We start from the raw sequence: 20,836 nt of genomic DNA, 5'->3' as shown, positions 1-20,836 counted from the left end.
CTGTGTCTAGACCTGCAAGAGATGGTTCTGTCCAAAACTGAGGAATAACTGGACTTCTTGGGTATCGAGAGAACACTGCTACGAAGAGAATTGTTAACCGACTGTCATGCTTTTTAAAGGAAAATTGAAAAGCTATTGATGTCCAGTCAAACATGGCATGGAAGGTGTAAGGAGGATACACTTGCCTTCTAAAAACCATTTATTTGAAAGAAGCGGCGAGAGACGCCTATAGAGCAGCACACTCTGCCTCAGATACCTTTGCGAGTTTTCTGGCCCCTCTTTTGACCTTCCCAATCTATAAATATTGGGAAGAAACATGGCTGCTTCCTTAGGATTTGTTTCTGGAGTATGGACTAGTTAATATATCTGGTCCTGGTATTACGTCACAAGCATCGCAGGTGTCCACCCGTGCATCACTCCTGTTCTTTGGGTCTTTAGCAGTTACAAAAAAAATGCAGTCTTGCCCAGGAGTGCCAATGTCTCACACTTTCAACCATACTTGGATCTTTGGTAGGAACTGGGGCTTCAAAATGTCACTGACAAACTTGCTGCTGGCCCTCCTGAATTTAGGCAAGCCAAACATTCCCACAATGTCACATGCTCCCTATACAGAAACTAATAAAAAAAAGAGCAACCTCATCTATGCCAGGGGCAACTTTTGGTAAATGTGACTTTGTGAAAGAGTATTTCAACAAGGACTCGTTTACAAGCGAATGCAGAGTACATAGCAAGGGCATTATTCTACACACTTAATATCGAATCTCAAATCAACAGACCACGGTCCTTGCTTCCATATATGCAATCATCAGTTCAAATAATGAAATTCATTACTACAAATATTTTTAGAAAAAAACATTGATGTTTCGACCTGAGATTGCTTAATGAGGTCTCTTCAGGACACGGATCTTAATATAGATGGATTGCAACTGGGTAGGGAAATTGCCAGGAACTCAACTTGATTCAAAAAATCTTGGTCGCCTGTGAATCTGATACAGCCAATTCAGTTGTTGGACAGTATTGGCTGAGATCTCCGACTCTGATCTGGATTTGGTTTACTGAAGGCTGAGGCAACCGCTGTGGCGCCTCGAGCTTTCCAGAGAGTGACGCAAAGTCAAGAACTCAACGAATCAACAGAATGCATCTGTCAGGCATTCGCCTTTTCCTATTGACACACAATGTGTCTGTTGGCATGCAGTGGCGGTTCCTCTGCTAAGGTGGAGGAGAATTGCCCCACTGCTTTTCAACAGTGTAAAAAAGGAAAATAACATGTTATCATTCTATTTGTTACTCCTGCAGCAGCTTTGCGGGCGGGGGATGAGCTGCTCACACAGGAGCTGGGGGGGGTGGAGTGGTGGGCTCACTAAGTGCGCATGAATTTTTGACTAGCCATCTCAGCCCGGCCAAACAGTCATACGCGCTTTGCATATTCTCCACCCAGACTGCATCACAGCCTGGGTGGAGAAAATGCCCAGGCTCCCACTGCCTCTCTGAGCGCAGAACCACAGTGCTCAGACAAATCACAATGCTGTAATGCAGCATTGTGATTGGCCATGTGGAGCCTGGGTGCTTCCTGCTCCGGCCGGGAGAGACGACGAAGGAGATGCACGGTTAGAAGTGCTTAATTTTCTTTTCTCCCTTTCCGTTCACCCCCGCCTTCCCCAATCCATGCCTTTTGCCACTGTTGGGGTGTATCCAGGAACATGGTGGGAATTTGTATTTTTGGATAGCTTTCATGCGAGAGGTACAGCTTTTACTTTTTATTGGTGTCTCTTTTCAGTGATATTGAACTGTTGGGCACATTTATGCTTCCCATAGGGTTTCCAGAGGGCACTGACCTAGCACAATGGAGTCCTTTCAGCCCACTACAAGGTATTAAGATGTTATCTACCATGGTGGATAGTATTTTATTCCCAATATGGTTAAGTGAGTTAAGTGCTTGCTGCTGACATTTGTTTAACTTTCATGTCTTGAGCTTGAATCTCCGCAAGTTTAATTTTCAATCCAGTCCATCTTTCTTTGCTCTCAGTACCACTGTAGACCAAGAGTGATCATATGCAAATCTTTTGGCCCCGACTCTACAAGAATAGTCCGTCTCGAAGTGCCTGGTCTCCACCCCTGGGTGTGGGAACACCTGAAACCCTACACGTTTTACCCTTGTTGGGTCTCCTCAATGAAGAGTAGCTTGGATCTAGTGGTACAGAGAGCTATGAGACCGACACCTGCCCTCTTAGAGGGGCTTATTGAGGACTCTGACTGCACCTCACTGATGAGACCCAACAAAGCTGACACATACTTGATGCCATGTGCGCCTCCGTTCCCTGCATTTACATTGTTTTTCATCTGGTGGGAATAGGATCTTCTGTAATGTATTTTTAGCAATGCGCATCGCCATTACGATGTAGGGAGTTGAGTTCTATCTACCTGCTTTGCGCGCCTGGTGGGACAATCATTTTTGTACCACTAGCTTCACATTATTCGTTATTTAAGGGCTACAATTGGTCCCAAATTGCTGGTCTCCACTTCAAAATGGCTGTGACTCGTATTAAGTGTCATTTCTCTGTTGTTGCCACCGTTAGGAGTGTGGCTTATCATCGGCACGGACGCTTTACTCGCCCGTCCCTTCATCGTATCAGGATTTACTCCCTTCCACCGATCCAGTCACTTTTGGACCAATATGCTTTATTCCTCTTTCGAGATTTGACTCCTATACCCGGCGCCCGGACTCCTTCAATTGCTCCCAGTTGCAGCCAATTTGACGATGACCCCTGACTGCTAGAATTCCCCTCGGACCGAAGTTACACGTTGATTTATGCCCGCGTTCTTCTACTTCAATTGGATTCCTTGTACTTACCTGTACTACGTCCAGCACACACTTAAATTATGACCATTGTCCTGATGATGGCCTGGAATCAATCAGGCTGAAACGCCGTCGACCACTCCCAGCAAAGAATTTTGGCATTTCTGTGGTCATTCTAATTTGCTCATTGAAAAAACTGGATTGTATATAATTATTTTCCTTGACCACATTGTTATATTATTTCTGTCTCCGTTCACGCTGTCTTCATCCATTGTGTTACTGCGCCGTTCACTATCACTAGCACGCTCAGTGCTCACTTGAGTGTTTTGGTCATTTGTACCTTTATTGTACTGTAGTGCTGTAATAACTACCTACAATATATATTCTTTTTCTTATTTCCTTGTGGTCTCCCTTCCCTCCTCTTTTCCCCCTTCCCTATGTGATTTATATCACTGACTTGGTACTTGCTATGTTTTAAATGATTTCCAGCTGAGACGTTGTTGTTTTGTTGTAAACTATTGCCCGGTCTCTGCTGGGAAAACTGGCTTACTCCTGTTCATTGTTTCTTTACCGTTATGAGTGTGGCTTCACATCCTGCTTCTAAGAAAGTCTTCTGAGACTTGAGTTTTCATTACCGTTGCGATTTATCAGGTCAAGAGTGACTCCTCAACCGTGCATTGGGGCAAAGGATGGTAATGTTCGTCCTAAAGCCCCTAGTTTCTTCATAGGCTCACGTGTAATCGAAAAATGCAATCACGTGTGATTACTTCTATATCGGCGAATATAGAACAATTTTTCAAGACACATGGCCCACACATGTATATAGACTGCCTTTCTGGGAAGAAACACTATGCGCTGGTGCTGCACCTCCAAGCGAGTAGAGTCCGACCCTATAACTCAGCAAGAATGCAGTAAACAACATGGCCAGTTGTGTAGCACAGAAAGCATTAAGAATATGTAGGTGTAGTACCTTAGCTCAAGTAGCAGTTGCCAAGGCAGCAATTACTAATATATTTTCAGATAAGGCAATTCGGAAAGCCACGGCCCGAAAAGAATTAATTTATGAAGTTAACGAGCAAGTGGGACATCAATTGGCAATGCGATTACGACAACAAGCCAATGTTAATCTAATAAGGGAGATTTTAGATCCAGTAGAAGGCCAACTAAAAGACTCAGAACAGATTAAACAAGCATTTTGGCGGTTCTATAAAGAACTATACACGGATAATGGTAATAGAGATATCACAGAAATAGAAAGATACCTAGAGAATTGTGAAACCGTAAAGCTCGAGGTAAATACACAGCTGGCTCTAGAGGAAACTCCAAGCATGGAAGAGATTTTGCTTGCAGTCAAGAGCCTCCCTAAAGGAAAGGCAACAGGATTGGACTGTATTCCATCAGAATTCTATAGTATATTTATAGAAGAAATTAAACATATACTTAGGGACTTAATTATACATATCTTCTCTGGGGGAGAACCTCCAGGCTCTTGGTCTAAAGCCAAAATTGTCATCTTTGCCAAAAAGGGGAAACCACCAGAACAGCTAGGATCATACCGTCCAATAACCCTTATAAATGCTGATTCAAAAATATATTCCAAAATCTTGGCAAATCGAATAGCATCTATAATACATAAAGTTATCGCTAAAAGTCAGCATGGTTTTGTTCCTGGAAGGTCAACGATAAATCATATCCAGAGGGTCATTACACTTTTTGACGGAACAGAAGCTACCGGAGACCCTATGGCCCTGATACTCCTGGATGCAGAGAAGGCCTTTGATAGGGTCTCCTGGCGGTTTCTCTGGAAAGCTATGGCGATGGTGGGATTTCAAACTAAATTCATACAGGCGTTACAAAAAATGTATAATAATCCTAGGGCTGTTGTATCTGTTAATGGAAGTTTAACCAAGGAAATTGCAGTTTCCAGGGGAACTCGGCAAGGATGTCCTTGTTCGCCATTGCTTTTTGCAATATATATTGATCCCTTTATTCGTTACTTGGTGAAAAATAATCGTATAACCCCCATTATATCACAGGGATATGCAACAAAAACATTAGCATATGCTGACGACATTGCTATAGTTACTGCCGACCCCGGAGTAGCAATGCTGACCATAGAGGCCGAAGCAAAGAAATTCGGGTTGGTCTCTGGCTATGCATTAAATCAAGGAAAGACACAAATTGTTCTAAATCAAAAAATCTCTTTGGATGATCCTAGGGTGGTGAAGGGAGCGACATATCTGGGGGTTACAATTTCCTCCAATTAAGAGGAAGTTGTGGACTTAAATTTTAAGCCATTACTAAATACGGTACAAAAAGATCTACGACGGTTAGACAATCTCCACCTGTCAATTATTGGAAGAGCTAATGCAATTGAAATGGTGTACTTTCCTAAGATATTGTATTTACTCAGGGCAATTTGCCTAGAAATCTCTAATCAGTGGTTCACAGTAATGGAACGTACCTTTTCTAGATTTGTATGGTCTTGTGCTCAACCTCGACGGGCATATAAATATCTTACCCTTTCTAAAGATAGAGGAGGGCTCGCACTCCCCAATTTAAGGAGCTATTGGTCATGTGTATTATTATACAGCAAGGAATTATTACAAAGTCCAAATAACACAGAGGAACATACTGCTTCAATTTTTCAGTTATTGGTGGGGGATACTTGCTATGGCTATTTTTGGAAATGCATACATGACAGCTACCATAAAAAAGTTAAGTTTAAGACTCTCTACAGTTGTTTTAAGGTATGGAAGGCTGTCAAAAAAGTACTAGGAATCAGACGATTCTCATACTACACCCCAGTATTAAATAATCCAATACTTCCAGCAACGATTTTTAAAGATAACTGTGTTAATAAATGGTCTAATTTGGGAATAACACAATTAGGTGATTTTTATACTAACCAGGGTATTAAATCTTTCGAAACTATAAAGGGAGAATTTGGCTTAGACTGGCGGGACTTTTTTAAATATCTTCAGATTAGGGCCTTCCTAACTCATAAATCCAGACCACAAACATTATGGGAAGAATCTACTGTAGTAGAGACAGTTATACACCCTAGGAAACACTCGATTGGCGGAGTCTGAGTTATTGTTGGACAAGCTCCCTGACGATCTAGATAAAATGGCAACAAGGTGGCAAAGTAAACTTGATATATCTAAAGAAGGATTTTTTGGCTCTTACCAATTAGCACAAACGCTTCTTATTTCTACCAAACTTCTGGCACAATTTTATAAAACCTGCTTTTTCCTTTACTATACACCTAACAAGATTGCAAAATGGGGAACTGGTATTGGGACTTGCTGTCCGAGATGCAATCTATTTAAAGCAAACTCTATCCATATCTTCGCCTCTTGCCCAGTGCTAATGCCTCTGGTACAAGATATAGAGAGGTTTTTAACCGCTGTTCTTCATAGAAAAGTTGTCTTGTCACCAGAGGTAATGGTACTTGGGGTGGAAGACTCAGATAAATCTGAAAACGGTTATGATTTTATTTATGTTGCCATGGCCGTCTGGCGCTTATGTCTAGCCTCGGCTTGGCTAGACCCGTTACCACCCACTTTTCAACAGTGGCTAGCTAGGCTATTAGCGGTGCATAACATCGAGATAGCTATATATATAAGCGGAAAGGGAAAAGGCGACGTGAAAGGGGCATGAACATCTGGTCTCCTCTCACATCCTGGCGAGAACAAAAAATCTGATTTATTATCAATGTTACAATGTATTTATGTTATTGTTTGGATTGGGTTTTTTTTTTTCTTTCCCTGTGAAGTATGGAATATGGCTTGCAAATAATTTCCTTTAACGCTTACTTTAAGTTTGACATACATAAAGTATATGATATTAATGTACAGAATGCTTACCTGTCCGGGGGGGGGGAATAAATATGATAAAACCATTAAAAAAATATTTAATAAAAAAAAAAAAAAAAGAATATGTAGGTGTTGGACCCAGAACGTCATTCCTCCTAAGCATGCACAAAGCCCAAACCAAGAGGGAGGAAACTAGCTGTTAACGTCATTCCAAAGTCCACATCTTCGGCACGTCCGACCCACAAATATTCTAGTAGTCTGTTCACCTGGGCTGAACCGGCAAACGGACATCCTTGTTAAGAGCCTCGCCCCTTAATGAAAGTGGCTCCACGAGGCGTTCTCGCCCTGGCCATAATCCCTGCTTCCCACAGATTGAGCTCACCTGCCCTTACTTTAGTGCCCCATTTACGGATAGATGTATGCAGGTGGAGAGAAACAACTGCCCTGTGTGACGTCCTATTCTTCCAGCCCGTGGTCGATACACCCCCCCCCCCCCCCCCGACCACACTATGACTATGTTTAATTTATAATGGCTCAGTTGCTGCCATAAAGGTTTACATATGTATGCATCCCCTGTAATGTAGTGCTTTGAGCATTATGAATTCTGTCCTTACCTGCATTCAAAGTTTACTTTAAAAGTATTGGCGCCCAAGATCCTAAACCTTTTCAAGCTCCTGACCATCCTTTGCTGTAGCTACTAAGATGAAGGACATTCCCCTGCAATAAAACTGAAACTCACCAGCTAATGTCCCACTTGTTTTTGTTGTGTCCTAAAAGAAATCTGGATTCTTTATTTCGCCACATAGACATATAAGGAAATCCTTTTTGAGGGAGTGCCGAGCAGAGTAGCTCATTCGCCTGTATTTTCTGGAAATCACCCGAACTTAATCTCTGTTTTAGACGACCATTAGGAACCTGCAACTCCAATCTATGTTGAACATATTAGATGTGATCTATGCGTAGTCCCTCCCACTGACCACTAAAGTCTGTCATTTACCTTCCAAAATTCAGACGGCCGGTGTCTGGGAGATGTAAGATAACAGCCGTAGTTGTAAATCTGCTCTTTCTTTATTGAAGATTTTTAAGGTTCAATCAATCACTGCATTTGTAAAGCGCGCTACATACCCGAGAGGGTCTCAAGGCGCTGGGGAGGGGGGGGGGGGGTGCTACTGGTCGAAGAGCCAGGTCTTGAGGAGTCTTCTGAAGGCCAGCAGGTCCTGGGTCTGTCGTAGGATGGTGGGGAGAGTGTTCCAGGTCTTGGCGGCGAGGTAGGAGAAGGATCTGCCGCCGGCGGTACTTTTTCGGATGCGGGGGACTGTGGCGAGGGCGAGGTTGGCTGAGCGAAGGCTTCGGGTGGGGGTGTGGAAGCTGAGTCGGTTGTTGAGTTAGGTGGGTCCGGTGTTGTGCAGTGCTTTGTGTGCGTGGATGAGGAGCTTGAAGGTGATCCTTTTGTTGACGGGGAGCCAGTGCAGGCCTCTCAGGTGGAGTGTGATGTGGCTGCGGCGGGGGACGTCGAGGATGAGTCGGGCCGAGGCATTCTGGATGCGTTGAAGTCGTCTCAGGAGCTTGTTTGTAGTTCCTGAGTAGAGGGCGTTCCCGTAGTCGAGTCTGTTGGTGATGAGGGCCTGGGTGACGGTTTTTCTCGTGTCGAGGGGGATCCATTTGAAGATCCTGTGGAGCATACGGAGGGTGTTGAAGCAGGACGCGGAGACGGCGTTGACTTGCCTGGTCATGGAGAGGGTGGAGTCGAGGATAACCCCCAGGTTGCGTGCGTGGTCCGTGGGTTCCGGGGCTGTGACTAGTGACGTGGGCCACCAAGAGTCATCCCAGGCTGATGGGGTTGGTCTGAGAATGAGGACCTCCGTTTTGTCTGAGTTCAGCTTCAGTCTGCTGTCCTTCATCCAGTCGGCTACGGCCTTCATTCCTCTGTGGAGGTTAGCTTTGGCGGTGTGGGGATCTTCGGTGAGGGATATGATCAGCTGGGTGTCGTCGGCGTAGGAGATTATGTTGAGGTTGTGTTGTGCGACGTGGGCGAGAGGGGCCATGTAGATATTGGACAGCGTCGGGCTGAGGGAGGATCCCTGTGGCACGCCGCAGATGATCTCGGTGGTTTTGGAGCGGAAGGGTGGGAGGCGGACGCTCTGGGTTCTGCCGAAGAGGAAGGATGTGGTCCAGGCCAGGGCCTTCTCTTGGATACCGGCGTCATGGAGGCGTGCTGATAGGGTGCGGTGGCAGACCGTGTCAAATGCTGCTGAAAGGTCCAGAAGGATGAGGGCGGCTGTTTCTCCTTTGTCCATCAGGGTCCGGATGTCGTCAGTGGCGGCGATGAGGGCGGTCTCGGTGCTGTGGTTGGTGCGAAAACCGGATTGGGAAGGGTCCAGGATGTTGTTGACTTCGAGGTAGCGGGTCAACTGTTTGTTGACAATCTTCTCGGTCACTTTTGCCGGGAAAGGGAGCAGGGAGATGGGCCGGAAGTTATTGAGGTCCTTGGGGTCCGCCTTGGGCTTCTTAAGAAGGGTGTTGATCTCGGTGTGCTTCCAGCTTTCTGGGAAGGTTGCTGTCTCGAAGGAACAGTTGATTGTTTTCCGGAGGTGGGGCGCGATGGTTGTGCTGGCTTTGTTGAAGATGTGGTGAGAGCAGGGGTCTGATGGGGATCCGGAGTGGATGGAGTTCATGGTTTTGATGGTGTCTTCGTCGCTGAAGCTGGACCAGACGGTCAGGCGACTGGTGCGAGTGGTAGTCGCAGGGGTGGTGGACTCGGTGGTGGGTGCGGGGGGGTCGGAGTTGAAGCTGTCGTGGATGTCGGTGATCTTGTGGTGGAAGAAGGTGGCCAGGGAGTCGCACAGGTCTTCAGATGGCGGGATGTCGTTGGTGTTGGAGCTGGGGTTGGAGAGTTCTTTCACGATGCTGAAGAGCTCTTTGGTGTTGTGTGCGTTGTTGTCTAGGCGGTCCTTGAAGGCGGTCTTCTTGGCGGTCCTGATGAGTTGGTGGTGTCTGCGTGTGGCGCTCTTGAGGGCTGTGTGGTTGTCTGGTGTTCGGTCGTGGAGCCATTTCTTCTCCAGCTTCCAACCGGTGTGCTTGGAGATCCGGAGGTCCTCGGTGAACCAGGCGGCTTTCTTGTTGGTGTGGTTGGTTGTAGAGGTCTTGAGAGGGGCGAGGGTGTTGGCGCAGTCGTTGATCCACTGTGTGAGGTTGGTCGCGGCGGTGTCTGGGTCGGTGGGGTCGGTGGGTGGTCTCCGGGCGAGGGCGGTAATCGGTTGGTCCTCGGTGACATTGCCCCAGCAGCGGCGTGGTAGCTGTTGGGTGCGGTGGTGTGTGGTGGGTTTTCTGAAGGTGAAGTGGACGCATCTGTGGTCGGTCCAGTGTGGTTCGGTGGTGTGGTTGAAGGAGACGTGGGGGCTTGCGGAGAAGATGGGGTCGAGCGTGTGTCCAGCGGCGTGAGTAGGTGTCGTTATGAGCTGTTTGAGTCCGAGGTTGGCGATCAGGGCGGTGGAGTTGGCGTCGTTGTTCTCGAGGTGCAAGTTCAGGTCCCCGAGGAGGATGTAGTCCGTGGAAGCGAGGGCGTGGGTGCTGATGAGGTCGGCGATGGTGTCACTGAACTGTGGGTGGGGTCCGGGAGGTCTGTAGATGAGAGTTCCTCTGAGGGTGGTGTTGGGGTCGGTGTGGATCTGGAAGTGCATGTGCTCGGCGGTGGTGAGGGTGTCGTCGGTGTTCGTTGAGATTTTGATGGAGTCTTTGTGGATGATGGCGATTCCTCCTCCCACTCCGTTGGTGCGGTCTCTGCGGGAGATCTTGTAGCCCTGTGGGATGGCTATGGCGATGTCTGTCTGTTGCTGAGGTGGTGCTCAGCCAGGTCTCCGTCAGGAAGGCGACGTCGGGGCGGTGGAGTCTAGGAGGTCCCAGAGTTCGATGGCGTGCTTGCGAGCGGAGCGGGTGTTGAGGAGGATGCAGCGGAGGTCGTTGGGTTCTCTGGCTGGTGGTGTGGAGGGTTGGATGCTGGTGAATCTGCAGTTCCGGCAGGTGAAGGACCCTTGGGTGCGCTTCGGGGTGGCCCGGTAGCAGGGGTGGTCTCGTTCGGTGTTGAGTTCGTGGAGGGTGCTTGCGTCGTAGTGCAGTCTGGCATTGTGGGGGGTGCGGGGTCCAGGGGTTCTGGCGCTGGGTGCGGTCCAGGCGCAGACGGGCGCAGATGGGCTTGCCTTAGGCATGCCTTCGGTGCGCCCGCTGCGCGCGTCCGCTTTGCGGCCTCCATATGAGGGCAGAGGGAGGGAGGAGCAGCTGGGAGGTGGGAGCGGGGCGGCCAATGGAAGTGAAGGGGGCGGGCCACAGGGGCTCAGCGGTGGGGGAAAAACGGGGAGGAAAACGTCGGGAAAAGACGGCGGGAGAGGGACAACAGAGCACAGGGGTACAGAAAGCAAAAACACTGGGGCACGGAATGAAAATAAAAAAGTGACACGGAATGCCAAGCGCAGGGGTACAGAAAAGAAAAGGGAGCGAACAGTCGGGCGGCAAAAGCGGTAACGGAGGTTCAACCCACAGGGGGCTGCGTGGCGGATGGGGGGAGTGACCTGCCTGGTGACAGGGTCAGAGGTCGCTCTCTACCACCGCTTCGCGGCCTCCATATGAGGGCAGAAGGAGGGAGGAGCAGCTGGGAGGTGGGAGCAGGGCGGCCAATGGGAGTGAAGGGGGCGGGGTCGCAGGGGCTCAGCGGCGGGGGAAAACCGGGGAGGAAAACGGCGGGAAAAGACGGCGGGAGAGGGACAACAGAGCACAGGAGTACAGAAAGCAAAAACACTGGGGCACGGAATGAAAAAAACAAAGTTGCATGGAATGCCAAGCGCAGGGGTACAGAAAAGAAAAGGGAGCGAACAGTCAGGCGGCAATGGAGGTTCAACCCACAGGGGGCTGCGTAGCGGATGGGGGGAGTGACCTGCCTGGTGACAGGGTCACTCACAGGTTCTGCTCACAGCATCCATCAGAGCAGAAGGAGAAAAGATGGAAGGTATGGGGGTTCTTGGAGAAGACCAGTGGACTGAAAAGGGCAGGATTTAGGGCTGCTGTTGGAACCTTTTTGCTTTTCCACGTTGGATCAAATGAGCTTCAATTTTCTTGAGTGCGCATTACGGAGTGACCAGGCCCCATCACCTGTTGGTACATCATTAGGGTTGGCGAATTGAGGAGCTCTCTTCATTCACATTCATACAAGTTTTTTTTTTTTAAAAGTTCTTTTAGGAGAGCTCATCTATATCCAAGATGTCCGGCGATCCACTCCCAGATGGTTGTTACCCTGATCGTTGTACCCCATGAAAGTTTGTATGCGATCGGCCATCTGGTGCCTTCGGGCAACAGTGGACTTCGGGCTATATCGGGAGGAGGCATGTTATGTGAATGGTATACCATAACACTAGTGTACTCAGAGGAGACTTACCTTTGTTTTTCTTTGGCAGTGCAATAGAGCTAAAAAAAGGTGTGGTGAAAGATGAGGGATGATCTCGCTGCTAACCAAACTTTAGTCTGATCTTTTAAGTCTTTCCTCCCCCCTCCACCTCCCCCATCCCCTCCACCCTCGCCTCTCTAAATATGCTGTTGAATGGCTAATTGAAGGGGTCTAATTTGTCTGAAACCTGTGTGCCTTTTTAGGAAGTTTTTCTATGGTTTCCATATCATACATGAGAACTGGGACATCCCACAGCATGCCAGCTGTGCAGGGTTCCTGGTGTCTCCATCATTCCTGGAATGCCCTTTTATAGCATCTGTGTTTGCTCTCTGGGGAAGTGTTATGTTTGATGGAGGGTGTTTGTACCCCCCACATCCTTCTAAGGTAAGTATCTCATCCTTAGGACCACAATTGGAAAAATAAAGATAGCACAAAGATGTATGAGTGCTGCAGTTTAATATGGAAGAGACCTCTTATTGTAATGAGGACCTCCAGAACCCAACAACTTTTATGTTCTAAATCGTAGACCAGATGTGATGTACAGAAAAGTGCCTGCAGGATATTTTGAGTTCACATGTTGTAATCCTGACTAATGCTGCAACACGTGACCATGTTGAATTTTGTCTCCTCAGGTCTCCTTGATCTTCCTGATCAGTGGTCTTGTGATCTTGGGGTACGCCTCATCCATCAGCAAACAATCTACATACCAGGGCGTGGTGAGGGAGGTCTGCAGTCCGGGTCTCGGGAAGCTGTGTGAAATCTGCTTCCTGTTTAATCTCTTCATGATCTCTGTGGCCTTCCTGAAGGTAGTAGAAGATCAGCTGGATAAATGTGAGTTTGATTTTGGTTCTTTCCTGAAATGTTGATCCTTTCTGAACTGCACTCTAATATCCACCATAGGCGGAGGGAGCACACTGGTGGCACATTAGCACAAGTCCTCCCAAGTGTATCGTGCATTTCATTGTAGGGTTACTACTCACAAATGTGGTTGTTTTCTGTCAAATATGATCTGTCCTTGGACAAGTCGCTGCTTACGAAGGGCAGCTGCCATGTGGCACAGGTCTAGAGATGTCTTGCACTGGCTGTGCTAATATTTCATGGTGAACATCTTTACTTGTGACTTCATCAACTGAGAAAGTGGCTATTGAAGTGGATCACTATCATCGTGGCGTCAAGACCTCCAGGATGCAGGAGCGAATGTTGCTTTCTACGCTTGACGGTTGTGTGCACCTCGGGGTGATTTACCAGAATCCTTATTGATGTCGCCTGGAACTTCAGAGATATTGGTTGAAAGTGCGAGTGTTAAAATGGAGAACTGTGGAACTCTGTAGGGTATAGGAGTTGGGTTAGAGAAAGATCTCTGCCTACTGTAATCTGTTGCAGTCGAATACTCTGGTAGGAGTCAAGCCACTTTATTACCTTATCTTTGATAGTAATGCACTGTCGCAAGGATTGTGAAAGGATGTTAAAAGTGCCCCCTCGTGGAGGATGCTGGATCATGGCCTATGAATTGCAAGATGCCTGTTTTCAGTGCTGCTTGTGGCTCTGAAACCAGAATGTCATCCTGAAGGCAGCTATACGAAAGTAGTATATCTCTACATCCTTCGGACTGCTGTGGCCAGAGAGAGTGTGTGTTTGTAGTTTGTCTAAAAAGAAATGCGCTGTACCTCAAATTGATTTCCCATGGTGTGCCGCCCAGGCACACTTGAGAATGAAAAATTGGTTATGAACGAAAGTTGTGCAATAACACATCTGACTTTAGGTTTAGTGGGTTATTTGTACCATGAGGAATGTTTGCTTAGTTATAACGCTAGGTGTTACTGGGGCCGTTTTTTTATTTTTTATTGTGTACCCCCCCAAGCACCCCCATTATCTGTCCCCATGAACCAACACGGTGGTAACGACCACGAAGGTCCATGGGAATGCAGTTACCCCCCCCCCCCCCCCCCCCCCTCCCAAGCGCCTTGAGACCCTCGCGGGTGAGTAGTGCGCTTTACAAATCCCCGATTTGTTGATTTACCTTGCGGATTAAGGATACCTTGGCAGCGAGCTCTGATGTTCGTCGTTGTCTGCATGTGTTGAAGTGGCACCTTTCCACAATATTCCCCTTTTGCAGGGCAATATCGTAAAGTAAAAATTATGTGATGCACACACGTTGAACGTCGTTAGATTTCCCACACCTGGACTTTTCAAAAATGTGAAATGTTGGTATGTGACTGGGTGTCTGGTGAACCGAGGCGCAAGAATTCCAGACCCCTCATTTGTGAAATGTCGGTGACAAACGGTGTCTAACCTTCTCAATACATGAATACAGTTTTTTCTGTCCTCTCCAATGCGAGGTGTCCATATACACATTGTCTCATCTTGACAGAATGAGGTTTTGGAAACCTGGGGGAGGGGTTGTCAGACTCTGTTTAACGGATTGCATCTGGTGTGTTTCCTTTCTTGCATCAAAAATGAATGATCCTTTGTAGTTTGTGGGACTCGACACTCCTATGATGTAGGATGGGAGGGAGCCCCTTCATTTGCTCACCCAGGGGACCTGACATGCAGATGGCTGGTGGAGGCCCGAGGGAGAGCTCATGTCGGCATGCCCAGCTTCTTGATGTTTTTTCGCTTCACAAACATGCACTCCAGTTCCCACAAGAAGGGGAGATGTGGAGGTAACAGTCCAGTGCTTAATTTGTATAATAATATGGGCCAGGGCCCTCGTCAGGAGCCCACTTCAGTTTGCACCACCCTTGCCGCTGCCATGCTGGTACAACTACGCACCATCATTATCCTGCAAGTGTGGCAGTTCGGACTATTCCAGGCCACTCAAATCTAAAAGAATGGCTTGGGCAGCAGGTATTAGTTATTTTTAATTAAAAATAAATTATTAAATAACTATTTTATCCAAATTTAAAAATTGGACAAACTGAGGCGCAAGTTGTCCTAAGTGTCGGTGTTGAAAATTAAGTGCTGGTGCCGAGCAGGGGAAGCCATGACACAAATTAAGCACTGGGTGACACACCCTGTACTGGTCCCCACAATGTGCTCACAAGCAGATGGGTGAGTAGAGGCCTGAGAGACGCGTATTGTGCCAGGACTGCTGGTTTCTCACTCTATTTCCGCTTTCTTTTTTCTTGAAGACAATTGTTCACTGGTGTCCATGGGGTTTGAGCCCTTCAGTGGGAGAGATTAGTGGTCCACAACCCCATCTACTTTCCCAAGTTGACCGAAATGTACATGGTGGATAGAGAGGCACACCTCGTCCGCATCCTGGACTACCCACTCTGTTTCTATTTGTTCCCTTCTGGGGTTAGAGGGGAGCAGCACGGACCACTGACACCAGGATTGTGTGAAACAGGCCACTTTATTGAAACTGGTGCACATCACAACCTAGGCCTTTACCTCACAAAACTAACACCTCACTATACAATTATCTCACCTAACTTAAGCAACCCCCTCCCCAAAAATTCTCCCTCCCCCGCAACAACTTAAACAGATCTGGAGCGGGTACAATATTACTGTATTAACTGGGACTGTGCCAGTAAAACTCCCCATCCCTTTACTACATCTATTAACCCCTACTCAAGTAGACTTCCTACATAACCTTGAACCTTGGGACATCCAGGTGCGAACTAATTCAGCCGTTCCCTTTGAGCCTGAATTGGCACTGTCAACAAGAATAAACTTTGTTAAACATTGGCAACTTCTCTGCCAACCGCCACCCAGAAAACAGGGGGGGGGGCAATTGCCCCCCCCCCCCTTTCAACCTTTTGTGCCGCATCCCAACCGATGACGTATGTCTACCGGGTGTTAAAAACCCTGAGTAAGTTTCAACTGCATAAGATACAATTCCATGCCCATAAAGGACAGGCGCATGCAGTCATCCCTGAAAAACTCCTTATCTTCAAATCGTAAGTCGGAATGCACCACTCTACTGATGCCTGTCTCTCTACAAAATGTGCTAATTTCCTTATTGATCTTCTTCCCCCCCCCCCCAAAGTCCTCCTTGGGATGAACTCCGTCCAAAGCTCATGACACCCTGACCAACGCCTCCCTACCTACTTCAAATCCTCCTTCATGTTTTTCACCAAATCCTTCCCTTTCCTCACCAGCAGGTCATTTTCCCCTAAATGATTGAGCAAGATATCAGGACACTTTCCTCCCACAAGAAAACTGTTCAAACAAGGCAACAAATTGCACCAAAGCATACCCCCTTTACTATGCCAGGAAACTGAATACATGTTTTCCTTAAACCTTAAATTTGTCCCATGCACGACGGACTTGGCCTGTCGCTCTGCCCATTTTACGAAAGAATGTCCCACAATCCAGATCTTCAAACCGATCTCCAACAGCCCAGGAACAGAACCTGAAAAGCAAAATCACAACATGACCACCTGTACGACATGTCAACACTCCTCCGCTGTGCGCACATAACATTGGAGACAGTTGGATGACCGGCGCCCCAAGCCCATGAATTTGTCTCTGCTCCACCCTTGCTTGCCCACTTCTGTAGCTACCCCGATCCTAAAGGAGTGGGTTCCGAAGCCCCATGCATCCAGCCCCACCCGCGCCATGGCTTTGTGCGATATCGCCAACAGCTGAAAAGCAGATACTAGCTTCCCATCCCGATGGATGATCACCAACCCACCCCCAGGGGCAGCCTGCTGCTTCAGCAACATTCCCCAGCGCACGGGTAGAAGTCTGCCCCAGAATGGGCCATTAAAAGAACGCTCCTGCCTTGACCTCTCTGATTGGTCTTGGACTTTTGGAGCCACACCCGCAACCCCGTTCTACCCTCAAAAACCTCCCCCCAAAGTAACCCTCTGCTCTCTTTCCCCCCTAACGGCTTAGAGAACCGAAATGCACAAAGAAACATCCACACAATTGGCGTGGAAAATAATACTGTCTCACTGGTTGAGCTGCAAACGCCCGACAACTCTGACAGGACTTTAACTAAAATATCAAGTGTCAGAGGTTTCCTCTGGGGCCCTGACTGACCCTGCTCCCTCCACCATCCCTCAAGGATCCTGCTCCCCAGCTCGCCTGCCGACGGTGCATCCCCCCCAATATACCTATAAATGAAATGACCGCTAGTTTTCCCAAAATTGTCACTCTAGACTGACCTTTTTCCGTCAGTCTCCTTATAAAATGTACAACATCCTCTATCCTGGCCCACTCCTCAGACCTGTGCCATGACCCCCCTGCCAAGAACTTGTCCGACACCTGCAAATATTGCGCTTGTCAACTCCGCTAGCGAGCAGCTACCAATTGAAGCATCCTGTTTCTCCTACAGACCATAAGTGCTGTGGTATTCTGGTCCTGATACTGTCCGTGTCTGTAGTCAGTTCATGGAATGTCCCCCACTGTGAATGAGAGAAGGCATCCGCAATGTCATTGTCCACACCTGGCACGTGTCTAGCTCTAAATATCATATCGAGCTGTAAGCACTGCAACACAAATACCCTTAGCAAATTCGAAACCTGAGAGTCCCTTGTGGACTGCCTGTTAATGACCTGCACCACTGCCATGTTCTCCACCCTGAACAGCATTTTCTTATGCTGAAATTGGTCGCCCCATAGCACCAAAGCTACCAGCAACAGGAATAACTCCAAAAAGGCAATCCTGCAACCGTCCTGTTTCCGGCCTCCATTTCAGCTGCTATGGTGATGGGTGTGTAAAAGGACATGTGGTGATTTGTATAAGAGGGCCTGGGTATGAATGACTGTGCGTGGGTGTGTGTGTGGCACAGAATGGGCTGCAACTGTGTGTAAGAAACCGTGTGTGCGTGCAGATTACTAGCGTTTGCACGGTACATTACGTGCATGTTAATGTGCATGTTCAGGGTAGACTGCGTGCAGGGGCCGGTGGATGCCGGTGTTCTGCGCACACGCGAGGAGGGTGCAGAGGCAGAACTGAAAACAGAACGCTGGCCACGAGCTGCATTTGTCTCCCTATGCTTTGTACAGCCCTGTGCCGTGGATGCCTCAGTGCCACCAGTCCTTCTTGTACTAGCTGAAATATCAAGTTACCATTTGATAAAATTAGCGACGGGAGTGACTGCCTTGCGCGGAGGCAACTTCTGGACAATAGCAATAAACAAGATCCCTAGAAACGGGTGCCGTGCTGAAACATGTGTGGCACCCGTGTGGAGACAAGTTATGCGCATGTGGAAATGAAAGTAGTAGTCCCCTAAGGGACGTATGTACATCTACAGCGTAACAAATGTAGTTGGCCGGTGCTCCTGAAAGAAAATGGAAGTGATGTTACTGGAGTGCCAACCAATCGGAAGCCAACAAAGAAGAGTGATGGAGGAGTAAACCAATGGCAAGCAGCAGGTGGGATTACACTCACTGTAATGGTTGCAGCAGGTCTTGCAGACCGCGCATGCGTGCTGATGCTCGACTTAAAAACTGCCTGACAGCTCTTGGAAATGAGTAATACTGCCTTTGTAAAATCTTTGGCTCTGCCCTCTTATTTGCTTCAAAGTTTCCTGATGTAGCTTTTCCTGTTCCTAAAAGCCCACAGAGCTGCAGATGTTGGCTGTGTCTGGTGCCCTCGGTCATGGGGTAGCTCGTCTGGTGTCAGTGTGTTTATTCGTGCCATCATCCACTGTCAGATTTGTATAGGGAATTTGTAATCTCTGCTCTGGCTCCAGGCACTCCTTGTTCGGCATTCCTCTTCCAAATGAACTTTGTTGCAGTCAGTTTTTAGGGACACTAAATCCTGGCTGCCTTGCCATTTAATCATTGCAGTCCAGCCTCTGAGATCCCCAAGACCCACCAAACGTAGTAGAATGGGGCTATGTTTATTTGTTTGCTTTGCAGTGTGTTCTTAATGACACACAAGAATAATGAGGAGCAACAGCGTTATTTGTTTGGTGTGGTTTTATCTGTATGAGATTGTGTTCCAAACAACGGAGTTGCAGGGAAACCGGTAGATAATATTAATAATGCCCCCCTGGGCCTAGCCCACCCGGGGGCAATATCAAAAACAAGCCTGTTTTTTATTCACAGCAAATCCGTAATGATTATCGTGCGAAAATGTAAATAGAATGATTTTTGTGCCAGGCGGGGTCCCTGTGGGACCCCAGCAGAAGGCCTACGGGGTCAGAGTATTCCTACCCTGCCCACCCCCCTTTTTTTTTTTTTTTTCTTTACCTTTTTATTTGGGACTTTTCTGAGTCACAAAAATCCAATCTCTGTATGAGATCGGCAAGATTTGCAGAGGGTCTGTATCGCTAGATATACATATTAGGTTTTTAATATCTCAAAAACCACAGAAGGGATTTACAACCAATCACTAAAAGCATGCTTTCTAGACCAAATTCTTACTTTTCTACCAAATGTTGTGCACTTCCGTTCAGCTGTTTGGGCTGTGTAGTTGTGTCTAAAATCTCTATGGGAATTAACATGGGAAATGCACTTTCCCCCCCCCCCTTTATTTTCGCCCCCTTTTGACTGATCACCCTAAAACTTTCCATGCAGAGCTAGAATTAGAAATGCACGCTTTGGAACATTTCGTGAAGGTTCATCAAAGGGAACCAAAGTTATAAGCAAATCAAAACGCTTTTCCTATGGAAACTAGGTCTGAACTATACCTACTGGTGAGCGGGAGGGGGGGGGTGGTGTGTGTGTGTTCGCTTGCGTGTGGGGGTGTGTTCGCTCGCGTGTGCTTGCTCGCTCTTGAAGACGCCGGCGAAAACTCGTAGGCTATCGCTTTACTGCACGATGCACTTGTTTATTCAAAGATAACAAAAATAAGAACAAACCTGCAAAACTCCAGAGTTGTGCTTCTTGAATCGGAGGAATTCAGTGTTTGGGAATCGGTACTGTGAGCTTTTTTTTAATCTATATCTCTAGTTCCTGCCTCCGATCAAAAGGCAAAGAGTTCCACAGTTTTGCAGCTCGATAACTAAAGGAGCGAACTCCCATACTTACTCTAGTTATCCCATTACTATAGCCAGTGCAGCACCAGATGTCCTCGGAGGACGAGTTTGATCAGAGGATTTAGATAGCAAGGACCCCTTGAGTTCATAATTAAGTGGCAGAAACCTAATGCTTTAAAAGAGATTCTTTCCCTCATCCAGTGTCGCTTTCTAAGGGCAGAACCCGTAGAGGAGAATCTAGGGATGTTGAGCAGCATTCTAGCCACAGCATTCTGAACACGTTTAAGAATTCTAGCATGGGTAACCCCCAGCCACAGCATGTTGCAGTAGTCTCTACTGGACACCAGTAGAGCATGGACTACTGTCTTTTTGGCTATGTCAGGGAGTGATCCAAGGATCTTATGGAGCATCTTTAAGATGACAAAACAGACCCTTGCATGGTTGACCATGACCATCTGGCAATTTCCGTTGAATGTTATCATTGGGGCTCTTAGTTTTGTTCTTCAAAGTGCAGCTAACAATGGGTACTGATTTTTTTTTTTTTAACAGTATTCTTGTACAGAATATTATCACTCCGATGTTTCAACATATACTGTGTTTCATAAAACAAGGAATTGTTTGCTATCTTTATAACTATGAATTAACACCCTCAACCCACCCTACCCATATATCTTCCATGTAGTTCAAACAAATCCTGCTCCTTGTACAGTATAGGATTGATACAGATGAAGACAATGAAGCTGGTAATCAATCAACATGATCAATTTACTTTCTCCAGCTCACCCAGCAACTCCAGGTTCTCGCCCCGTTCTGTCTCTGGCTTTGAGTATGCTTCAGGGTCCAACAGGTAATGTGGTATTGCTCCTTATGCGAGTAGCACTTCAGGTAATTTATCATCCTTTCTTATCCTT

General features: G+C 47.3%; 1 protein-coding gene across 2 annotated transcripts in view; it reads left to right on the top strand.

Annotated features, from left to right (window-relative positions):
- SLC38A8 (solute carrier family 38 member 8) overlaps positions 1 to 20,836 on the top strand; it is a 288,727-nt gene that overhangs the window by 70,912 nt on the left and 196,979 nt on the right. For both annotated transcript variants that reach the window (XM_085639943.1, XM_085639942.1), the window contains exon 2: positions 12,682 to 12,880. In XM_085639943.1, coding sequence (XP_085496069.1) covers positions 12,682 to 12,880 — 199 coding nt within the window. The remainder of the gene's footprint in view (positions 1 to 12,681; positions 12,881 to 20,836) is intronic.

Source organism: Triturus cristatus, chromosome 12, assembly GCF_964204655.1.
Source record: "Triturus cristatus chromosome 12, aTriCri1.1, whole genome shotgun sequence".
Classification (NCBI taxonomy): domain Eukaryota; kingdom Metazoa; phylum Chordata; class Amphibia; order Caudata; family Salamandridae; genus Triturus; species Triturus cristatus.
Note: the sequence above shows the minus strand (reverse complement) of the source record. Positions and strands in the feature narration are given on the sequence as shown.